The following is a 20,485-nucleotide window of genomic DNA, read 5'->3' on the forward strand; positions in this document are numbered from 1 at the left end:
TACACTGAGTCTGAAAAATCTGGCAAGTGTTTCACACTGAGCACAGCTCAGTCTACATGTGCCCCCTTCCTGGGGCTCAGTAGCCACCCATGCCGAGTGGCTCTTGGCCCCTGTAAGGCTGAGGATGGAGGCTGAAGGGGTGAGTTGGGAGAGATGTGGCTGCTGAGGTAGGGGAGCCTTCCTTGTCACATTAAGGAGTGTGGACATTTTCCCAGAATAATGGAAGCAATTAGAGGACTGAACAGGAGGCTACCGTGAAAAGGCTTGTGTTTGACGTCACCCTGCCTGCCGCGTGGCAAGTTTAGAGGCAAGGAAAACAGGTGGGAACTCTTAGATCACTCTAGAGATGAGGCAGTTGTTCCCTAGGTAATAATGGTGATAGCAAGGACAGAGGAAAGAAGACCAGTTTTTTTAGTTATTAAAAATATGGAAGTGACAGGACTTAATGATTGCATGGAGCTGGTGGCGAATGAGTCACATCAAGATTGGCAGTCCGGCTTCCGACCTGCAGCTGGATGTGTTCCATTGACTCACACAGGAATGTAGATGGAGGAACAGGATTGGGGTGGCACTGAGGAGTTCATTTTTTAGACACATTGAATTTTATGTTTCTGCATTCTAGCCAAGGAGAAATTCAAAAGCTGGAAATACAGGTGTGGAGTTCAGGAGTAAGATGTAAGCTAGAGCGAGATATTTAAGGTAATCAGTGGAGTGAGAGTGGAAGTCGTGGGAAGGGGATGAGATTACCTGAAAAAGCGTATATAGAACAGGAGCTCTTCAGTGGGGAGGTTTTGGATTAACTCCCTGAAATTGTATGCAGTAGGGGAAGAGCCCATGCTTTCCACAGGAGTCTCAAAGAGCTGTGTGATCCAAGAAAGGCTAAGAACCACCTGCTGCCATGGACTCTGACAAAACATGGAATGGGCTGACAAAGAGGAGTAGATTTTACCCAGGGAGGGTGGGGTGGTAGCAGTTAAGACTTTAACTGCTTAACTCTAAGGAGAACTGGGTAGAAAATTAGGTGAAACCCAGGAACATGTGCTGTAGGGGAAGGAAAGGAAAACAAGTATATTTCTGGAAGGATGGAGTAGTGGTGAGCAGTGTAAAATAAGCCGAGAGGACGAGGAAGGGTGGACTGAAAAGTATGCAGTGGGTGCGGCAGCGAGAAGGCCATTGGCCACCTGGGCCGGGTAATTGATGGCGGCAAGGCCCTGAAGAGCCAGGATGGGATGGTTACTTAGGGAAAGTAACCAGGTGGGACTGTCTACCATTAAAAGTGTAGAAAACTTTCCTGCCAATACTCCTTCTACTAGTGAGACCAAAACATCTGTCCAGAGTAGCTCAGATCGACTAACTTAGCAAATACATATTTATTGAAAGGAATTGCTAATTCAGGGGTGGGGTGAGGTGTCCAATTCATGCTGAATAAATGTTTTCCTCATAACTAAAGATTTGACTTGTTATGGTCCAAACTTGTGATTTGGGAGTAGAAGTGGGGCTAGATAGTGGGGAGGAAGCAGAACCATTCTTTAAACATGATCAGAGTATTCCCTGGTCTTTCTCTATGATCTTGTGTGCCACAGATAGCAGGAGGGAGCGGAGGGAGATAGTCCTATTTCAGATGATGGGAGGGAAGAGAATTACCATTATTGAGGCACTAACAAGGGATGTTTTCTTTTGAATCTTTACACATCTCTACAGTAGATGGGTAGATGTTCTCCTATTTAGAGATACTTCTCTTTTTTATGCCTTAGGGTTTCAAATATACAGAACGAACTTGGCGGTGATAGAATATATTTGTTGTTTGAATCTCTGTTCTTCAAATAATTTTCTGAAGTTCCTCTGGGTAACAGGGTAGAATAGTATCTATTCAGAACTTGATAGTCATGATTTACTTTAATCTTGTTGAAACCTTGTTGAAATCTCTGTCAAAATCAAAAATTTTAGGCCGGGCGCGGTGGCTCACGCGTGTAATCCCAGCACTTTGGGAGGCCGAGGCGGGCGGATCACAAGGTCAGTAGATCGAGACCACTGTGAAACCCCGTCTCTACTAAAAATACAAAAAAAATCAGCCGGGCGTGGTGGCGGGCGCCTGTAGTCCCAGCTACTCGGAGAGGCTGAGGCAGGAGAATGGCGTGAACCCGGGAGGCGGAGCTTGCAGTGAGCCAAGATTGTGCCACTGCACTCCGGCCTGGGTGACAGAGCGAGACGCCGTCTCAAAAAAAAAAAAAAAAAATTTAAGTACCTTAGATTTAAAATATTATATACTTAAAAAAATTGTTACTGTATAAGAATAGTCTTTTCATATTGTGGCAGCTAAGGACCAGTTAGTTTCCTGAAATAAATTTTTAATTTGAAGCTTTAAGGGAAAAAAGCTTCCAATTTGGAAAAAATTGTTAGAAATTATTTTGCCATTATGTCATGTTAAATGAGAGCAGATATAAAGTATGGGTATATAATCAAGGTTGATTATTAAATATAAAAGTAAATGTATAGGGATGTCTATACAGCAGATTATTTACTGTCGTTGAAAGTGTTCTTATTTACGGCATAGCAGTAGAAAGTAACAACTTTTTCAAAGAATAGGTAACTATTAGTGTGGCTTGTATTAATGTTTTTTAATGGAATAATCTTTGGATAGTTTTGAGTATAAGTTGCAGTCTAAAATGTTTAAAACAGAATTTTGATTTATTTTACATTTTGCTAATTAAAAATTTTGCCTAGTTTTTTCCCACTAAATGATTTCTTGTCAATGGTCAGTGCCCGTCAGACCAAATTGTTCATATATTATGCTTTTAGGAACATCATTAACATGCAGTTTGAAACTTAGAGCTCTTTATGAAGGAGAACATACAAGCAAGTCATCATACTCTGGCATTTTTCTCCCAGCTGTTTTTGTCTGTCTCCCTCTCCTTTCTTCCTTCTCTTTGTTTAAATTGTGCTAATCTCCCAGTTGGGGTAGATGATAGTATTACGTGGTCCTAATGTATTTTAACCTTGCTGACTGTCTTTTTGGGTACTCAAGATTTTCTCTGTCGTATGTTGTTAAACTTTATTTTGTTGGTTCTGGCCTGATATCACAATCAGCCTTTCCGCACATCTCTGTGTAAGGGAATTAGATGGGGCATCCTAGATGACAGATGAGCTGTCAGGTGGAAATTGAGTCAAGACTGCTGCATGCTCAGACAAACCACTAAGCAAAGTGTCTTTGTCCATTTTCTGATGCTTGTAATAGAATACCTGAAACTGGGTAATGTCTAAAGAAATGGAATTTATTTCTTACAGTTATGGAGTTTGAGAAGTCAAGGTTGAGGGGCTGCATCTGTTGAGGGCCTTCTTGTTGGTGAGGACTCTGTAGGGTCCCGAGGTGGCACAGGCGTCACATGGCCAGGGGGCTGAGCGCCTGCTGATGGTAGCTCAGGTCTCTCTTCCTCTTCTAATAAAGCCACAGCCCCACTCTCATGATAACTCATTAATCTGTTAATTCATGAATGGATTAATCCGCTGATGAGGGCAGAGCTCTCATGACCCAGTCACCTCTTTAAGGCCCCTTCTCTCAATACTGCCACGTTGGGGATTAAATTTCAACATGAGTTTTGAAGGGGACAGATACTCAAACCATAGCAGAAAGTTTCAGAATTCCAGTATTTGGGAAAAAATATTACTTCTATTGTCATATGTCTAGATTTATTTAAGTTCGTAGGTAAGCTGTTACCTAAATATATTTTAAATCCAGGTTGACTGATCTAGTCACATATTCTTGCATTAAAGCCAGTGTATATCTAGTATAGGTGCTGTTTTTTTTTTTTTTTTCCAGACAAGGGTATGTCTCAAGGATAGTTACTTTTGTTCAAGGGAACAGTAATTGGAAGGATAGGTTCATCTAATGATGTAACAGAAACCCCAAATACCATGACTTAAATAAGAGAGAGATTTGTTTTTATCTTAACATCCAGGGGTGGGCTAGGCAGACCAGAACTAGACATGCGCAGAGATCCAGGCTTCTTCAGCTCAGCACATTGCCGTCCCTGGGGCGTGGCCTCGTCCTCTTGGCTGTCAGGGTGGGGTGGGGAGGAGAAGGGAGGAGGGAGGGATGTTCCAGGCCATGGGAAGTCTCCTGGAAGTTGCCCCTCAACACTTCCACCTTATACCGTATGGCCATCACTCAGTCTTCTGGCCATATGTAGCTGCAAAGGAACTGGGAAATGAAATCTTTCCCCTGATAGGCTATGTGGCCTACTAAGATGAAAGGGTTCTGTTATTGAGGAAGAAGGAGAGAAAAAAGATATTGGGGAACATTAGCAATCTCTTCCCCAGGAGTTACAAATCTATACTCGTCTGTACTACATTATAAATAATTGCTTTGATTTTAATTCTTAGGTTTTGGGGGGCCATATGACCTACCCCACTGGCAGATAATTCAGAATGCTGTGGTTGTGCTTGGGTTTCCGGACCTTTTAATGCCCTTCTTCCTTTCAGAGTTTGAGAAAAGTCTTGTAATCCCTTGTTTGTAGGTTTTTGAAAGTTAATATTTGGTAATTCGGATGGCATAGGCATCACCCAGGATTTTTGTTTTAATGTTTGAAATGTTTTAAGAAATTAAAACAACTGAAGTAGTTATACTACTTTTATTAGCTTACTTAGAAAATAGTAAATTGTAGATTACATTTAAATGAAATTTAATTTAATTTAAAAACTGGTTTTTGACAGAGGGGGTTGGTGATAGGTCCATTCATCACCTACTTGTAAAGTTTATATTGGATCTACAAATTTAAACAAGTCTAACTTTTCTGTTTACTGTTTTGAGTAAAGCTGGAGCTAGATGGTTCATCCCACAGTGAGGCAGCAAGCGCATGCTGCGTTGTGACCCCATGGGAGGGACTCACGGCCACATGACCACGTGGAGAGCAGGCTTAGGCCCAGGAGGGTTCTGGGCAGAGAGGAGATGGGGACTGTGAACAGAAGGAGGAAGTGGGGGGGAGAGCTGTGCATGCAAACACATCCAGGTAGGGAGATCCTCACCCAGCTGGGGAGTTCCCAGACAGCTGGAGTCTGTTATGAAGCCAAAATAAAGTTGGAGACGTGCATAGTGGCCCCATCACGATAAACCATCTTTGCCTTGATGTTCTGAATTCTTTCCTGAAGGCTGTGGAAAACCACCGAGGGGTAAAATAACAGTGTCATTTTAGCAAGGCCATTATAGAGACAGTGGTTGTGGGGAGGGTACTGGATTTTGTATTGTAAAAGACTAGAGGGAAAAGACCAGTAAGGAGGCTGCAGATCCAATCCAGCCATGGCGAGAGGTGGGATCGGGGTGAGGAGGGTGGGAGAGATTCAGTACATGGAGGAGAGAGGATCTGTGAGACCTGGGTACCAGTTGGATGTGGAGGAGAAATCAGAGGGAGGAGGCCAACAACTTCCCAGGTTTATCCTTGACATTCTTAGTTACCAAACAAAATCACACACACAAATCAAAAACCTCTGTCACCTTCTATGTAGTGTGCCAAAGTTGTATAATCTCCTTTATTCTTTAAATAGCTCTGAGACTCATTTCAGGTGATTATAATTCATATTGAAGAAACATCTGGCCCACGTGTTGTGGTTTGTTTTAGTTTTTGCATATCTTGTGGGAAAATGGATTCTCTAAAGAATAATTTTGTAGGCTAGGAGATCCTTCAAGTATAATTATAAAGCTGATTTAATTCACTTTCTACTACATATCATAAAACATTGAACTAGTCTTCTAAAATATTGTTTCTTTACTGTGGATTTAGTTGAGCTTTTTTATGTTATACGCAGATTCTAATTTAAAATAACTTTAAATTTTGTTTGAGCAATTCCACAGTTAGATTATGGAGTAGTTGGTAGGTTTAACTGCTGAAGACTTTGTCTCTTCTGCTGTTGCAGCACGTTTTCCTTTAGGAGAAAGATGCATCCTTTTCCAGGTCTGACTCTCCTGTAGGACTCTTCAACTACCGTTTATTCTACAATCATCGATCTCTTAGTTTATACCAGGAACTGATCTGAAAACTGGAAGATGATAAATGGGACACTGTCTCCACTGTCATACGCTCTCAGTCTTTCTAAATATAATTCAAGAAAAAAGAGGTCTGCAATAAGTCTTAAATGTGGACTTTGCTTACGTGCTATCTTTGTAATAAATAGAAAATAAACGTTCTTATTAGAAGTCCTCGTAACTGCACAGGCATTTCTCCCACACTGCACGTTGCGTAACTGGATTTGTATGTAGTGCGGTTGGCTAGGGGCGTGCCCTGTGTTGTGCAGGTTGCTTTTGATTATAACTACTTGCTGATCAGGAACCAGCATTTAAAAGGTAAGGGAGTGTTTGCTGCCAACTCCAATGCCTTGAGTGGCTCAGTGCGTTGCCTGCCCATCATAACCACACGTTGGAAAAGCCATGAAGCACGGAAGATGCTGCCGATCTGTGACAGAGCTGGTAGTAGCAGGGGAAGAGGACAACTCTTGAGCATAGCCAGAGATAAAGAAACGCACACTTTGTTTAGTGGCATTTAGATTTTACAGCTTGTTAAAAAGAAAAATAAAAAGATTTGATTAGTGGAATTCCTGTAGGAAGAAATAACTTTGTTATTGCAAATTTTACATAAATTGCTTTTAGAATACACTCTCTAATGCAATTTCTTTTAAATTGTACATTTTTGTTTCTTGGGACTACAACTCCTATAAATAGACTCTAGAATAGACTTTTAGAATCACTGATCTCTCTTTTTTTTTTTCCTTTTTAATTTCATGGATCACCTCTTAGGGAGACTGCTAATCTGTTAGTCTTTGAATTTAGATGCTGTTAGAAAGTGAAGTGTCTAGTGATTATGAAAATATGTTTGAGAAAATAAATTGAGGATTTGCACTGTGATGTTCTTAATCTTTTTTATTCTCCCAGCTATACAATAATATGTCGCCAGCCAGTGAGAGGTAGAATAATGTACCATGAGGTAGTACTATTAGTCGTTAAGACTGTGAATTTTGAAATTAAACTTGGTACCAGTACACTCTCCACTAATCTAGTTGTCCTAACCTTACAACATGTCAGTTATCATTGCTAAACTCGAGTTACATATCTATACATGGGGCTTATCTGTACCTTTATGGGTATTCTTGTGAAGAGTACATAAGAAAATGTATGTCAAGTAGCTAGTGCAGTGCTTAGTAACTAGCAGGCACTAAAAAATGGTACATATTGTGATGTTAAATACTATTTTTCCTAGGCTGAGATAAAAATACTGTAGAAAGAGTTGGACTATATAGTACTTACTCTTGCAATTTAAATGTTTTTGTAAATTAGATACAGATGAGAGAGGGCACTGTGGTTTTTATATGGTTCAGTTACAGATGAGAGAGGGCACTGTGGTTTTTATATGGTTCAGTTGTTATGTAGGGAAAACAAAATTTGTTTTTTTTCAGTTCATAAAAACAAAGTTTGCTTTGTGTTCAAAATCATGATAAAAGCCAGAGGAATCGCTAAATTTATAACTGAACTATAGTGAGTTAGCATTAAAGAAAGCGGAGCTATGTAAAATTATTGACGATTTATTTTTCCCCTTTACCAAATATAAGTCTGTATTATAAACAACTATAAACTTTATATTTTCTAAGATAAATTGTGTTTATATATTTAGAAAAGAATAGTTTGTTAATGATTTATATTATACCAGCTTGTTTTCCAAAACAGGATAGGTAAAGATTAAGAAACATGTAATTATGACTCAGTTGTAGTTTTAATGATCATTATGACAAACCCACAGAAAGAAGTAGGCTGTAGAATTCCAAGAACATTATGAGTTTAGTTATGAAAAATTTGCACACCAAAGGAAGACTAGAGAAAACAGTACAAAAATGCTGCTAACAGTGGGTTTTCTACTTGGCTTTGTGGACAGGCAAGGCCAAAAAAGGAAAATAAAAGAGACTTAGTAGTTTTCATTGATTAATATATTTGTCAGTAGAAAATCACTTTTTTCCTGTCACTAAATTACACAGCTGAAGTTACCATGTGTCAAGTTATATAGGTAAAGTTAGCATGTTGAAACACTATTATAGTCAGTGTCTTCAATGACAGTTTTAAAGAAACATTTGTAATGTTTGAGTCTTTAAGCAACTAAATACACTGTGAAGGTAAGGCGTTTGATTAGAATGGGTAATGGTCTTCCTGTTGTTTGAAGAGTTACTATAGCTAAGTAAGTGCTTCCTGGTGCCCTAGCTCCTAACAGAATAGAACCTAGATAGTCAGTCACCTTCAGAATGCCCCCGTCAAGCCTCAGCCGCCTCAGTGGTGCCTTGTGGGAAGTGGAAGTCAGTTTTTCAGTGCTTCTTCATCAGATGTAAACTCTTTTGCAGCAGTATGATCTCCTTTGTGAGCTGTTTATGTACTTGGGTTTTTAAAAAGGGGAGTAGGTTTTTAGACTGCCCTTTTTCAGTTTCAGAGATGTTGAGATCCCAGGAGATTTCAGGTGTGGATGAAGTTAAAGAGAAGAAAAATATTGCACCTCACACATTTTGCACCTTAGGTAGCAGAAGCAAAGATTTAATGTCACATTCCTATAGATTGCTATTCAAGTCAGGCACCTTTTGACTGAATTATAGTTGAAATTTTATCATATTGATCTTCATGTACAGAGAGAAAGGATGACTCAATACCCAGATTAATTCACAAAAGATCTCCTTGCATTCTTTGTTCTAGATATATTATTATCCCCTGAGGTAAAATCTATACTAGTTTTTCCTTTTACCTGACATAGTGTAATTTTAACCTGAAGAAATTTTTCACACCCACTTGTTGTTTTCTAATCTATGAAAATAGGAAGTGTCTGCCTTCTGCACCTTTCTGAGCTCTTACTGGAAGCCAGGCAGCCCTGGAGTAGAATAGGACCAGAGCCCTGAGTAGGCGCTTTGCTTACTTTGCTCTTGGGCAAGTTAATGAAGTTTTCTGAGGCCCTGTTTCCTCTTTTGTAAAAGGGAGACGATATTAATAATACCCAGCTCACAGGGTGTTCTAAAATGAGAGGGGAGAATGTGTGGGCATACCTGTGATAAAGCTTCCATGGTGGCTCGGAACGCGGTGCAGATGGCAACAGCTATCTTGTGTTCCCAGCTTCAGGCCCTTGATGCCAGGACCCCCTGTGCCTGGCACAGAGGATTCAGAGGCAGGCTTGTGTCCCCCAGTCTTGGGAATGTTTTCACTGACTACATAATGTCATTTGACATTCAGGGGAGCAAGCTATAATATTTTATAAGCTGGCCAGGTGCAGTGATCCTAGCACTTTGGGAGGCCGAGGCAGGCAGATCACGAGGTCAGGAGTTCGAGACCAGCCTGGCCAACATGGCAGAACCCCATCTCTACTAAAAATACAAAAATTAGCCGGGTATGGTGGTGCGTGCCTGTAATCCCAGCTACTCGGGCGGATGAGGCAGGAGAATCACTTGAACCTGGGAGGCGGAGGTTGCAGTGAGCTGAGATCGCACCATTGCACTCCAGCCTGGGCAATAAAGTGAGACTCAGTCTCTAAAAAAAGAAAAATAAAATAAAATACATAAAAGCCAAGTTCGAAGGAGTAGATTTTCCCCAAAGTTTGTATAGGTTAGGTATTTTTAATACCCTTTTCAGTGGAGCCACAGTTCAGTTCCTCCTGGTATGTTAGCAAGCCGTCTAACACCCCACATGCCATAACGAACAACAATTTCAAGAAAGCTTGAGGAGGAAATTGGATTCTTCTTTCCATGAGTCCTGTCTGGGCTCTTCTCTTGCTGGGCTTTTGGCCTTTTGACCTACAATACTCAAACCAGGCTCACAAAGTTCCACCTGGGGCCCCTGATGTGCAGGTTCTTAGTTGGACCCTTTTTCATATATATGAGTCCTTGTTCTTCCCCCAAATCCAAATTACATAAACTCTCAACTAGGTAGAAGAAAGGAGGTGCTGATTTTTCTATGTGTCACGTACTTAGGTCAGGAAGAAGTGGATGCCTCCGGGCTATCTTGTTGTACGAATAAACGAGAGTGAAAGCCTGGCCGGGTGTGGTGGCTCATGCCTGTAACCCGAGCACTTTAGGGGCTGAGGCAGGCATATCGCTAAAGCCCAGGAGTTAGCGTCCAGCCTGGGCAACATGACGAAACCCTGTCTCTACAAAAAATACAAAAATTAGCCAGGTATGGTGGTGAGCACCTGTAGTCCCAGCTTCTCAAGAGGCTGGGGTGGGAGGATGGCTTGAACCCAGGAGGTCAAGGCTGCAGTGAGCTGTGATCGCACCACTGCACTCCAGCCTGGGCAACGAAGCAAAATCCTGTCTCACAAAAAAAAAAAAAAAATTGTGTAGGAGAGGATGTTACCTGTAATTTATATCTTTGACCAGGAAGACAAAAACGAGTGGAAGATGGTGGGGTGGAAGCCATGGCTGCATGTGTCTTTATGTTTTCTGCTGGAACAGCTCACCTGTGCTGGGTTTTACGGTCCTACTTTGGCCCCACTTCGAGTGTTTGTTTTGTGAAGAAATCAATTATCTTCACCACTTGTTGTCTGCTAAGTATTAGTGAAGTCTGATATGGGGAATGAACTACCCTCAGGCCTCTGGAAGGGATGGAGCAGGTGGGAGCCTGTCTGTGACCAGATGCACAGGACCCTTTGTGATAACTTACCAGTTCCCTGCCTGAGCTCCTGGAGGCTTTCCCGTACATTCTTACTAGTCATTTTTGGAAACTTACATTTAGAACTTGGTCCTTGACATCAGTGCTTTAGGGAGAGAACCGCATCTTACTGTCATTGAAGAGTGGCGCAGTGTCTTTGAGTACACTTTTAGAATGTTTTCTAAGGCTCCACACTAAAGAGTCTAAAATTGAAATATTTGAAGACCTCCTTAAAATGAAGCATATCTAACTTCAGGCTTGATTTCTCACATATATGTAGGAAAAATATATTTATAAGTTCTGGAAATTTGCCATAAATATTATTACCTCCACCACCAAGAAAACAAATCCGTGTGACCACAAATGCTCCCAAGTTGCAGGCATTCCCAGAGGAGCAGCATTGATAGTGACTGTAAACTCTTGTTTTTCCTGTCTAACAAAGATAATAGGATGGCTTCCCTTTCAGCCTTTGCATGAACTTCTGGTTGGAAATAAGATCCCATTGTCTAAATTATGTCAGCATAGTTCCTGGTAGCACAAGAATATTAAACACTTTAATGTGACATCCAAAATTAATGAGTCAGTTATAAGAACTTTCCTTGAAGGATGGAAAAGATCATAACCCATTTTCATGTCCTGGGATGCTTCATTCAGTCTCATGGTATTAAAAAATGAACAGCCTTTGGGTTGGGGGGGCGGTGCGTGACACTTTACATGCAATGGGCCACCAGTTCCTCCTCCCTGCTACTCCGCCACTGCGTGACATTTGCTTCTCGTCCTCATTCCCAGTGCTTCTGTCTTTTCTGTCTTAAAATCTTTGCTGCTTTGGCCTAGGCGGCAGTAGCAGGGGAGAGCAGCGTAGGTGAAATGCTTGCCCTCTTCTGGACCACTGTGGAGAGAGGTGGAGTCATATTTACCTGTGTACATCGGGTGGCCCCCAAAGGTGGTTTCTTGGCGATGCTCACACAGTTGGTAGGCGATAGGCAAGAGATGATGGCATTGACAGTGTACCTGATGCTTGCAGCCCAGCCAGGGCCTCCATACCCAGCGCCTCCTAGAGCCCCCGTGGGAATACCCGGGAGGTTATGGAGCTGGAATGTAAACCCACGTCTCTATTCCAAAACTCATGCTTTTTTATAAGAGGAAAACTTTTAAATAGTTTTTTCTTAAAAAGCCTCTTTTTCTTCTTCCTAATTGGTTCTAAAACAAAAGTTTGGGCAAGTGCCTCAAAGGAAAATAGGGACAAGATTGTTTTCTGTCCTGGAATTCACAATGGTGTCTGTGTGTACTTTAGAGCTAAGTATGCACATACTGTGGGCACATGCTTATTTTTTGAATGAGAGTGCTCTAAAAGGATTGGGGACCACTGCTCTGAGCCCCAGTTGCCCCATCTGTGGAGTGAGTGCTGCTACTCAGCTCCTGGGATTGTTCTGTGGTTCTAGGCTGACCGTCTCTGTGTGAGTTTTAGACTGTGCTGGTGTAGAGTGAGTGCCCAGACCAGTAGCTCCTGATGGTGTGGGCACTCCCAGTGTTACTTTTGGTGATTTATTTTCACATACTCTTGTGTCATCCCAGGGTGAAGATACACATATTCTCTAACAGCAGGACATTTGTTTTTCATTTATGAGGTCATTCAGAATCGTAATTGAGGTGATTTTGAACTTCTTAGATTGCAGAAGTGGCAGTAGCAGTAAACAAGACCTTTATCTGAACAGGAAAGTAGTCTTTCCCCAGGAGGTCATTACACTTCCTTGTAATCACCTGTTTGTGTAATCGTAATAACTTTACAAGTTATTCATAAAAATACAAGAATGACTAGTTTGTCTTTGTCATAACTTGTTTGTGTATGATACATGAAGTAGAATTCATACAGTACAAGTACTTTTGAAATTTGGAAAAGTTTAATTTTCTAGGACTTTTTTATTATTTTTGGATGTTTAAGTATATATGACAGTGCATAATGTGTTTCAATTTTGGAAGTGATTCTTTGCTATTGAAATTCTCATTCTCCTTACTTCATTCTTATTTTTTAGGGAATACCTTGGCAAGCAGCTCCAATCTGAGCAGCCCCAGACCGCTGCCGCCCGAAGCTAAGCCTGCCTCTGGCCTTCCCCTCCGCCTCCATGCAGAACCAGTGGTGGGAGCGCTGTGTTTAGAGTGAAGAGTGAACACTGTTTGATTTTACTTGGAATTTCCTCTGTTATGTAGCTTTTCGCAATGCTAATTTCCAAACAACAACAACAGAAAAACATGTTTGCCTGTTAAGTTGTATAAAAGTAGGTGATTCTGTATTTAAAGAAAATATTACTGTTACATATACTGCTTGCAATTTCTGTATTTATTGTTCTGTGGAAATAAATATAGTTATTAAAGGATTCTCACGCCAAACATGGCCTCTCTCTTTACTTGGACTTTGAACAAAAGTCAACTGTTGTCTCTTTTCAAACCAAATTGGGAGAATTGTTGCAAAGTAGTGAATGGCAAATAAATGTTTTAAAATCTATCGATCTAGCGATCTCTATCGATCTATGTCTCTATGCAGCTCTGTTCATCTATATATCAGCTGTGTATCTACACACACACACACACACACACACTGCAGCCCTATTAGTAGTAGCACAACTTTAAAATCTTAGTTTTTAACATGATACTGTGGTTCAAAAGATTTGCTTTTGGAGTTCAGTGAGAAGTTTTAGCGTTAGATTTATTTTCAATACTTTTATCCTTGGTTTTTAGTGCCTTAAGTTTGTTTTGTCTTAATACATTTTGGTTTAAGCATTGCCAATATATATTTTATTCTCTCCCCTTTTGTTTCTAGAACCGCGTCCCTTTAGCAGTACATATGTGGCTTGCAGGCCTCCTCTGAGGCTTTTGTTTTTTAACCCCATCAGCTGATCTCTCTGAGTCTCATTTTTCATTCATTTTCATGTTTTTTCACTTTTTATTCCTAGCAGTTCTATGAATGTTGAGTAGATGTGCTAAAGCTAATAAAACATTTATTCTAGTAAGTTTTTTTTTCCTATAGAAAGCCACTCGTAGAATCCATCTCCTGTTTAAGAATCAAAGGTTGTTTCATTTTCAACATAGAACTCCTGTGGAAGAAATTAGTTAAAATGATGGACAAATTAGTCAGTGGGTTCATATGACTTGAATGATTTTCTTTAAAGGGGTTCATGTTTGCCAGAATAGAGGTAGTGTGATCAAACCGATTTTTTCTTTTACTAAAAGTTTAAAAATTGCTTATATGTAGTTTACTTTTAGAAACATGGAAAATCATTATCTAGAACGTTTCTCATAGTAATTACAGATACTACATTAGCAGATCAGTTTTCATGTTAATATATTAATGGTCTATAAAATTTTTAGGATTTTAAGGCACTTAATTTCTAGAAGTCCTAGTAACCAGAGACATGGCCATCTTCTGAATTTCGTTAAGAATACATGGATTGTTTGGTGTCATAGTTTCTGATTTAGTTTCATTTTGCACAGCCCTATAGTTCTAAAGTAGAAATCAGTGACAATCATTCTTGCAGAAAGTATTAGTGCTTTAGTTCCTAAGAAGTGCTTTTGTACATGGGAAGCAATACTCCCATATAATCATGCCTTAGTTATTATCTTGTATATTAAAATTAATTCCCTCGAGGTACCTTTTTTCCATCTTAAACTTTTACACCCAACTTATAGAACATATAACAATCATGAAAGCAGTCACTTTCATTTTTCCTTTGCTTATCAATGTTTTTGATTAACATTCAATGCTTAAACCCTCCTTAAACTATAATACCACCTACATGTTCAATTAAACTGCAAACACCTAATGAAGCAGACTTATAATATGACAAACCAAATCTTAGAAATTACTTACGAGTCAAATACAGGTAACTTGACCTAGGGACACAGGTAGTAAAAATACTGTTAAGCATTTTTAAGCATCTTTAAATCAGCCTAAACAAAGAGCCCAGTTATTACAAAATGTGTTATTACACCTGTGTAAACACAGTTTACACAATATGATCAGTGTAGGATTGTTGAGTTTCATTTTCTCTGTACTTTGACATTTTCCTTGGTTTCGTTAAGTCCTCACCTAAGCAAGACCAGGACCGGGCATTTCAGGCCAGCCACGGTTAATGGAGTAAAAGTGCTGTGGATCACAGAACTGAGGGTGACACTTTGTGGTGACCATGTGAGGCTTTCACAGGGGCTAAACAACAAACCTTGAGACTGGCAGTCTTAGGACCTGGGTGTGACAATCCAGATGCTGGTGGGGTACATCATTTGTTTTTGTGGACAGTCTCCACCAGCCACCGCCTTTTTTTTTTTTTTTTTTTTTTGTCAGTTGAGTTAAAAGTCCATCCTTTTCGACTGGGTTTGAATCCGTCACCTACGTGTCTCTTTTTTGCAAGCCAGTATATGAGGGAGCTTTCTAAGTTCTTGGATATTGCTCATCTCAGTGATATATACAACCCTGAGTTAAGTGTTGTATGCCTTCTCCAATAAGAGGCAATTTCTCCCCTTTCTGTCTAAAATCCTGTTGTGTCTCATTGACCCTCTGTTCTCAATTTGTCAGGAATAATGTCACTAAAAATACACTGGGAAAAAAAGCAATGTAGAGTTGAGGTATTGTTTTATTGGGTTTTTTTGTTGACGGTATAATAGGTTATACAAAGTTTACCAGAAACCAAACTAAATAAACCAATTGCTAAAATATCCAATCTCAGCAGGTATACATAGTACCTTTTAAAAAGAAAACTTTTGATTTTTAGATTTTGAGAAGCATACAGACATTCTCATAAAAGGGAGAATGAAATTATATCTTGCTTTCTTAGAAAACTCTTCTTTTGGGTCTTGTTGACTAATTCTTATTTTGGGTCTTGTTGACAATTGTTAAAAAGATGCATGTTTTAAAAAGATGCACCTCCCGTTGGCAGGTGAAGTTCATTCCCACACGTCGTTCCTAGCCAGGCACAAATATTAAATTTACAGAATGTCTCCAGTTAAAATTTTTTTCTACTTTCTATTTAGCTGCATCAGAGTAATTGGTGTTAATTTTCATATAATTAAAATTTAAATAATTTCTAACAACTAGCTCTTAAATCTTGGAAAGCACAGATCCAAATTTTGATGCATTTATCTGAAAATTAAAAGTTCTCCGTTCTCATACTTTGTCTTTGAAAATAATATTTTAGACTAAATTTTGAAACTACTCAAAGTTGGTAGGTGGCAAAGTTACTTCCCAAATACGAACCTTGTGATGAAATCTCTTTTAGTTTGAAATTTCTCTCGTTTTGCTGTACAAAATGTTCTGTTCTGGTTAAGAGATGTGCCTTTAACTTTCTGAACAAATTTACAATGAAAAAGTCAGTTGGAAAGAAGAAGGAGCTATAAATAATTTTAAATTCCTTCAACATTGTATGCAAATCTGACACGAGTTCCCTTCTCTTTTAGTTCTTGGAGTGTTGATTACTCTTCCAAAAATAGGATAAAAGTGGAAGAAACACTTCCGTGATTGAAGGAATACTTGTCTGAGATGGTTTTATCTTTCAGTACTATGTTGACCTGTGTCTTTTTCCCTTTACAAAGGAAGAAAAAATATATCCAGGAAATTGGTTGAAAGAACCAATCTACGAAGAGCACCAAATAATAATGTTTGTAACATGTAGAAATAAAATATTTGAAACAATAGCACAAAGGTTGCATGGTGAGGCAAAGAACTTCTGCTCCCGTAAGACAGCAGATTACATTAGATAGGAAGTGATATAACAGGAATATGAAGTAGACTGTGATGAGTTAAGGATATGTATTTAATTCCCTAGAGCAACCACTGAAATGATAAACAAACTGAAATTACAAGGTATAGCTAGCTAAAGAGCCATTGGTGGAGATAAAATTGAATACAAAAAATACTTGATTAATCCAAAAGAGTGCAGAAGAACATGGGAGAGAGAAGACACACAGAAAATGAGTTGCAAGGAGGCCGGGCATGGTGGCTCACGCCCGTAATCCCAGCACTGTGGGAGGCCGAGGTGGGTGGATCACCTGAGGTCAGGAGTTCAAGACCAGCCTGGCCAATGTGGTGAATCCCTGTCTCTACTAAAAATACAAAAATTAGCCGAGCGAGGTGGTGGGTGCCTGTAATCCCAGCTACTTGGGAGGCTAAGGCATGAGAACCGCTTGAACCCAGGAGGCAGAGGTTGCAGTGAGCCAAGATCGTGTCACTGCGCTCCAGCCTAGGCAACAGAACGAGACTCAGTCTCGAAAACAAGACAAAACAAAACAAAAAAAAACAAAGAAAATAAGTAGCAACAAAGTAGACTTTAAGCCCACCAGTAACAATAGCTACAGTAACTGGCAAGGATCCAGGACTCCTGCCCTTACTCATCCAGAATTATAAGTGTTTCAGCATGGCCCCCTCCAGGAAACTCATTGTTTCTAGGTCTCAGATTTGTGGAGAGAACGTTTTCTGGCGTGCTACATGGCTTATTTCTGTCACCACTCCCAAATGCCCACCTCTTCGCAGGCTGCCAATAGAGTGGAAAAAGCAGAAACCTAAGTTATCATTTGTCCACCAACTGTCCTGCTACCAAAATTTTCCTGAGAGCATTTGCTGTCATCTTGTTTTCTTTTCTTTGTCCTCATGGGCTTATTCCTTTTGTTTTTCTTTTGTTTGTCCCACCCAACCTTTTTTTAAAAATCCCTTCTAGCCTTTCAAGTGGGGTTGCAGAGGAAGCAGAAATGAGTATGTGTGTTAGTTCATCATGATTAAACTGAAATCCCAAAGGATTTTTTGTTGTTTTTGTTGTTTTTGAGACGGAATTTCGCTCTTGCCACTCAGGCTGGAGTGCCGTGGCATGATCTCGGCTCACTGCAACCTTCACCTCCTAGATTCAAGCGATTGTCCTGCCTCAGCCTTCTGAGTAGCTGGGATTACAAGTGCCTGCCACCACGCCTGGCTAAATTTTGTATTTTTAGTAGAGACGGGGTTTTGCCATGTTGGCCAGGCTGGTCTCAAACTCCTGACCTCAGGTGATCCACACACCTCAGCCTTCCAAAGTGCTGGGATTACAGGCGTGAGCCACTGGGCCCAGCCTTTAAGGTGGTATTTTTAATCATTGTTGATGTATAAGGTCCATATTAGAATAAGCATAGATTAAATTTGGGAATAAGGGGGGCAGATGTACCAGAGTATATGGACTCACATTTGAAAAGATTATAAAGGCCATTCATTCTAACAATGCTTAGCATCTGCAGTTCTGAGAATTAAAATCAGTATGAGTTGAGGATTACAAACAAATTGTAACCATTATACATAGTTTAATATGATTATTTCATATAGCAGGTGAATATCCTGCTTCTACTTCACTGATACCAGCAACAGGCAACCTGTCCAGTTAGAATGTTTCTAATTTTGAACCGGCATCACTTTCTTGTAATTTTCAATATTTGAGCCAAATCCTACCTTTGGAATATAGAACAAGGGTTAAATTTAAGGGTCTACTTTTAAAAATGTTTATTCTAAAACCATAATTGTTTATTTTTGTCATGTAAAATATTTCTATTTCAATGCTAAACATTTTAGGTCACATTTTAGGTTAAGGATGCATATTTAATTATCTACAGCAACCATTAAACAATAAACTGAAATTACAAGGTATAGCTAAAGAGCCATTAGTGGAGATAAAACTGAATATGCCTTATTTTGGCATAAGGAGGTGAGGCAAATGTGTGTCGTGTGATGTCAATCTGACCGTGTGGCTGTGACCCGCCTCCCAGAGTGTTTGGAGAAATGATCACACAAGTGAGGTTTTGAGTTGGCTGGTTGCTGCAAAACTATCACACAACACAACATCTGTGTGTGCTGGACTTGACCCTCTGAGGGCCAGCCCTCTGGGGGGCAGCCATGCCCTTCATTGCCCTCGAAGGAGTGGGCTTGGCTGGGCTTTGTGTGGCGATGTCACCCGGGTTGCTCTGTGACCCTCCGTGCCAGCACTGCTGGCTGGATCCTGACCCACAGGGATCAAACAGGGCCTGACCCACAGGCAGCAAACAGGAGATGCTGACCGTCGTCTCAGGTGGCCTGCTGAAAGATACACACGGAGTGCATTTTGTATGGAGTTAATTCCCACTGGCAGAGGAGAAGGTGCTGCAGTGAAGCTTGCATGATGAAAGAAGAGACAAGCTTGTCTGGGAAAAACATTTTTGGTACTTGTAAATGGAAGGGTCAGGCCAGTTATGAAGGAGAGTGAACTATGCAAGGTCAGAGTAGAAAGAGTTCCAAATCCTTCCTGGCCATCCAGGTAGGTTTACTCCCTTGTCAATCCACCCTTCTTTCTACACTGCCATCTGCCCGTCCATCTGTCCATTCACTCATCCTTCCCTTGCATCATCTTATCACAGTTCTGTTTTATTGCTACTGAGACCTCAGTGCTTCAGAGGCATTTCAGTGATTGTGAAGATGCACTTATTGGTCTCCAGTCTTCTTAGGCTGATTAAAAGGTGGACTTTCCGACCTAACTCCTGAATATAGTGCTTTATCCCAGTGAGTGTCCAGTCAGCCTTGCCTGGTTGAACTGACTTCCAGGTCGCTTTCTCCAGGAGCCCTCCCCACCTGAGACAGAAACCCTGGCCTCCCAGGGCCTGCCACCCTGCCCAGAGGTGACCGGGCCTCAGTGCATTCTTTTCCAAGGACTTGCAATTGGGATCTATTCAGAGATATAAGTCTCTGTGGTGTAACACAGCGGTCCCCAACCTTTCTGGCACCAGGGACTGGTTTTGTGGAAGACAATTTTTCCATGAACTGGCCAGGAGGGGGATGGTTTGGGACGATTCAAGCACATTACATTTATTGTACACTTTATTTCTATTATTTTTATATCATAATACATAATGAGATAATTACACAACTCACCATAATGTAGAATCAGTGGGAGCCTTGAGCTTGTTTTCCTGAAACTAGACAGTCTTATCTGGGGGTGATGGGAGACAGTGACAGATCATCAGGCATTAGATTCTCATAAGGAGCATGCAACCTGCATCCTTCACATACAGAGTTCACAATAGGGTTCATGCTCCTGTGAGAATCTAATGCTGCCACTGAGCTGAGAGGAGGTGAGGCTCAGGCAGTAATGTGAGCGATGGGAAGTGCTTGTAAATACAGACGAAGCTTTGCTCACTCACTGCTCACCTCCTGCGATGCAACCTGGTTCCTAACAGGCCACGGTCTGTGGCGGGGGGGGGGGGGGGGGGGGGACCCCTGGTGTAATAGACTCAGGTGCTGTGGGCGCCCATATTGACTTTGATACAATGTCATTCCTTATTTTGATGTAATTTCACACATGCAGAAAAGTAGCAAGAAGAGTAAGAAGAGCTCCCATGTGCCTCCACTTGGGCCCATGCTGGCTTTATTGTTGTTGTTTTATGATAACTTGTAAGATCTGGTAGGCCCGTCTCTGATAACTTTTTTCCCCTTAACACTTTTTAGAATTTTTATTTTTTGTAGTTCTTTTTTCTAGATGAGATTTGAATTATTTTTTCAGGTCTTAAAAGATTCCATTGAGATTTTGATGTGATTTATTTTAATCTGTACATTAATTTGGGAAGATTTTTATAGTACTCACTTTTCCCATCCAAAAAAATTGAATGTCTCTCCATTTAGTCAATGTGTCTGAAGTTATTGGAGTTTCAGCATATAAATTCCATGAATTCTTGTTAAAGTGATTTCTACTTGTATTTTAATTTTTTTGTCGTTGTTGTGAAAGAAGTTTTCATTATATTTTCTAACCACTATTGCTAGCATATAGGAACATTATTTATAATTATATGTAAATAGTTATCCTG

The 20,485-nt window shown here is 40.3% G+C and overlaps 1 protein-coding gene across 2 annotated transcripts in view; it reads left to right on the forward strand.

The window, feature by feature from the left end:
* ATP6V1H (ATPase H+ transporting V1 subunit H) overlaps positions 1-13,039 on the forward strand; it is a 143,226-nt gene extending 130,187 nt beyond the window's left edge. For both annotated transcript variants that reach the window (XM_032759779.2, XM_032759780.2), the window contains one exon: positions 12,685-13,039. In XM_032759779.2, the coding sequence (XP_032615670.1) occupies positions 12,685-12,745 (61 nt within the window). In that variant the 3' untranslated portion in view covers positions 12,746-13,039. The remainder of the gene's footprint in view (positions 1-12,684) is intronic.
* Positions 13,040-20,485: the final 7,446 nt, after the last annotated feature.

Source organism: Hylobates moloch, unplaced genomic scaffold, assembly GCF_009828535.3.
Source record: "Hylobates moloch isolate HMO894 unplaced genomic scaffold, HMol_V3 SCAFFOLD_9, whole genome shotgun sequence".
NCBI lineage: Eukaryota > Metazoa > Chordata > Mammalia > Primates > Hylobatidae > Hylobates > Hylobates moloch.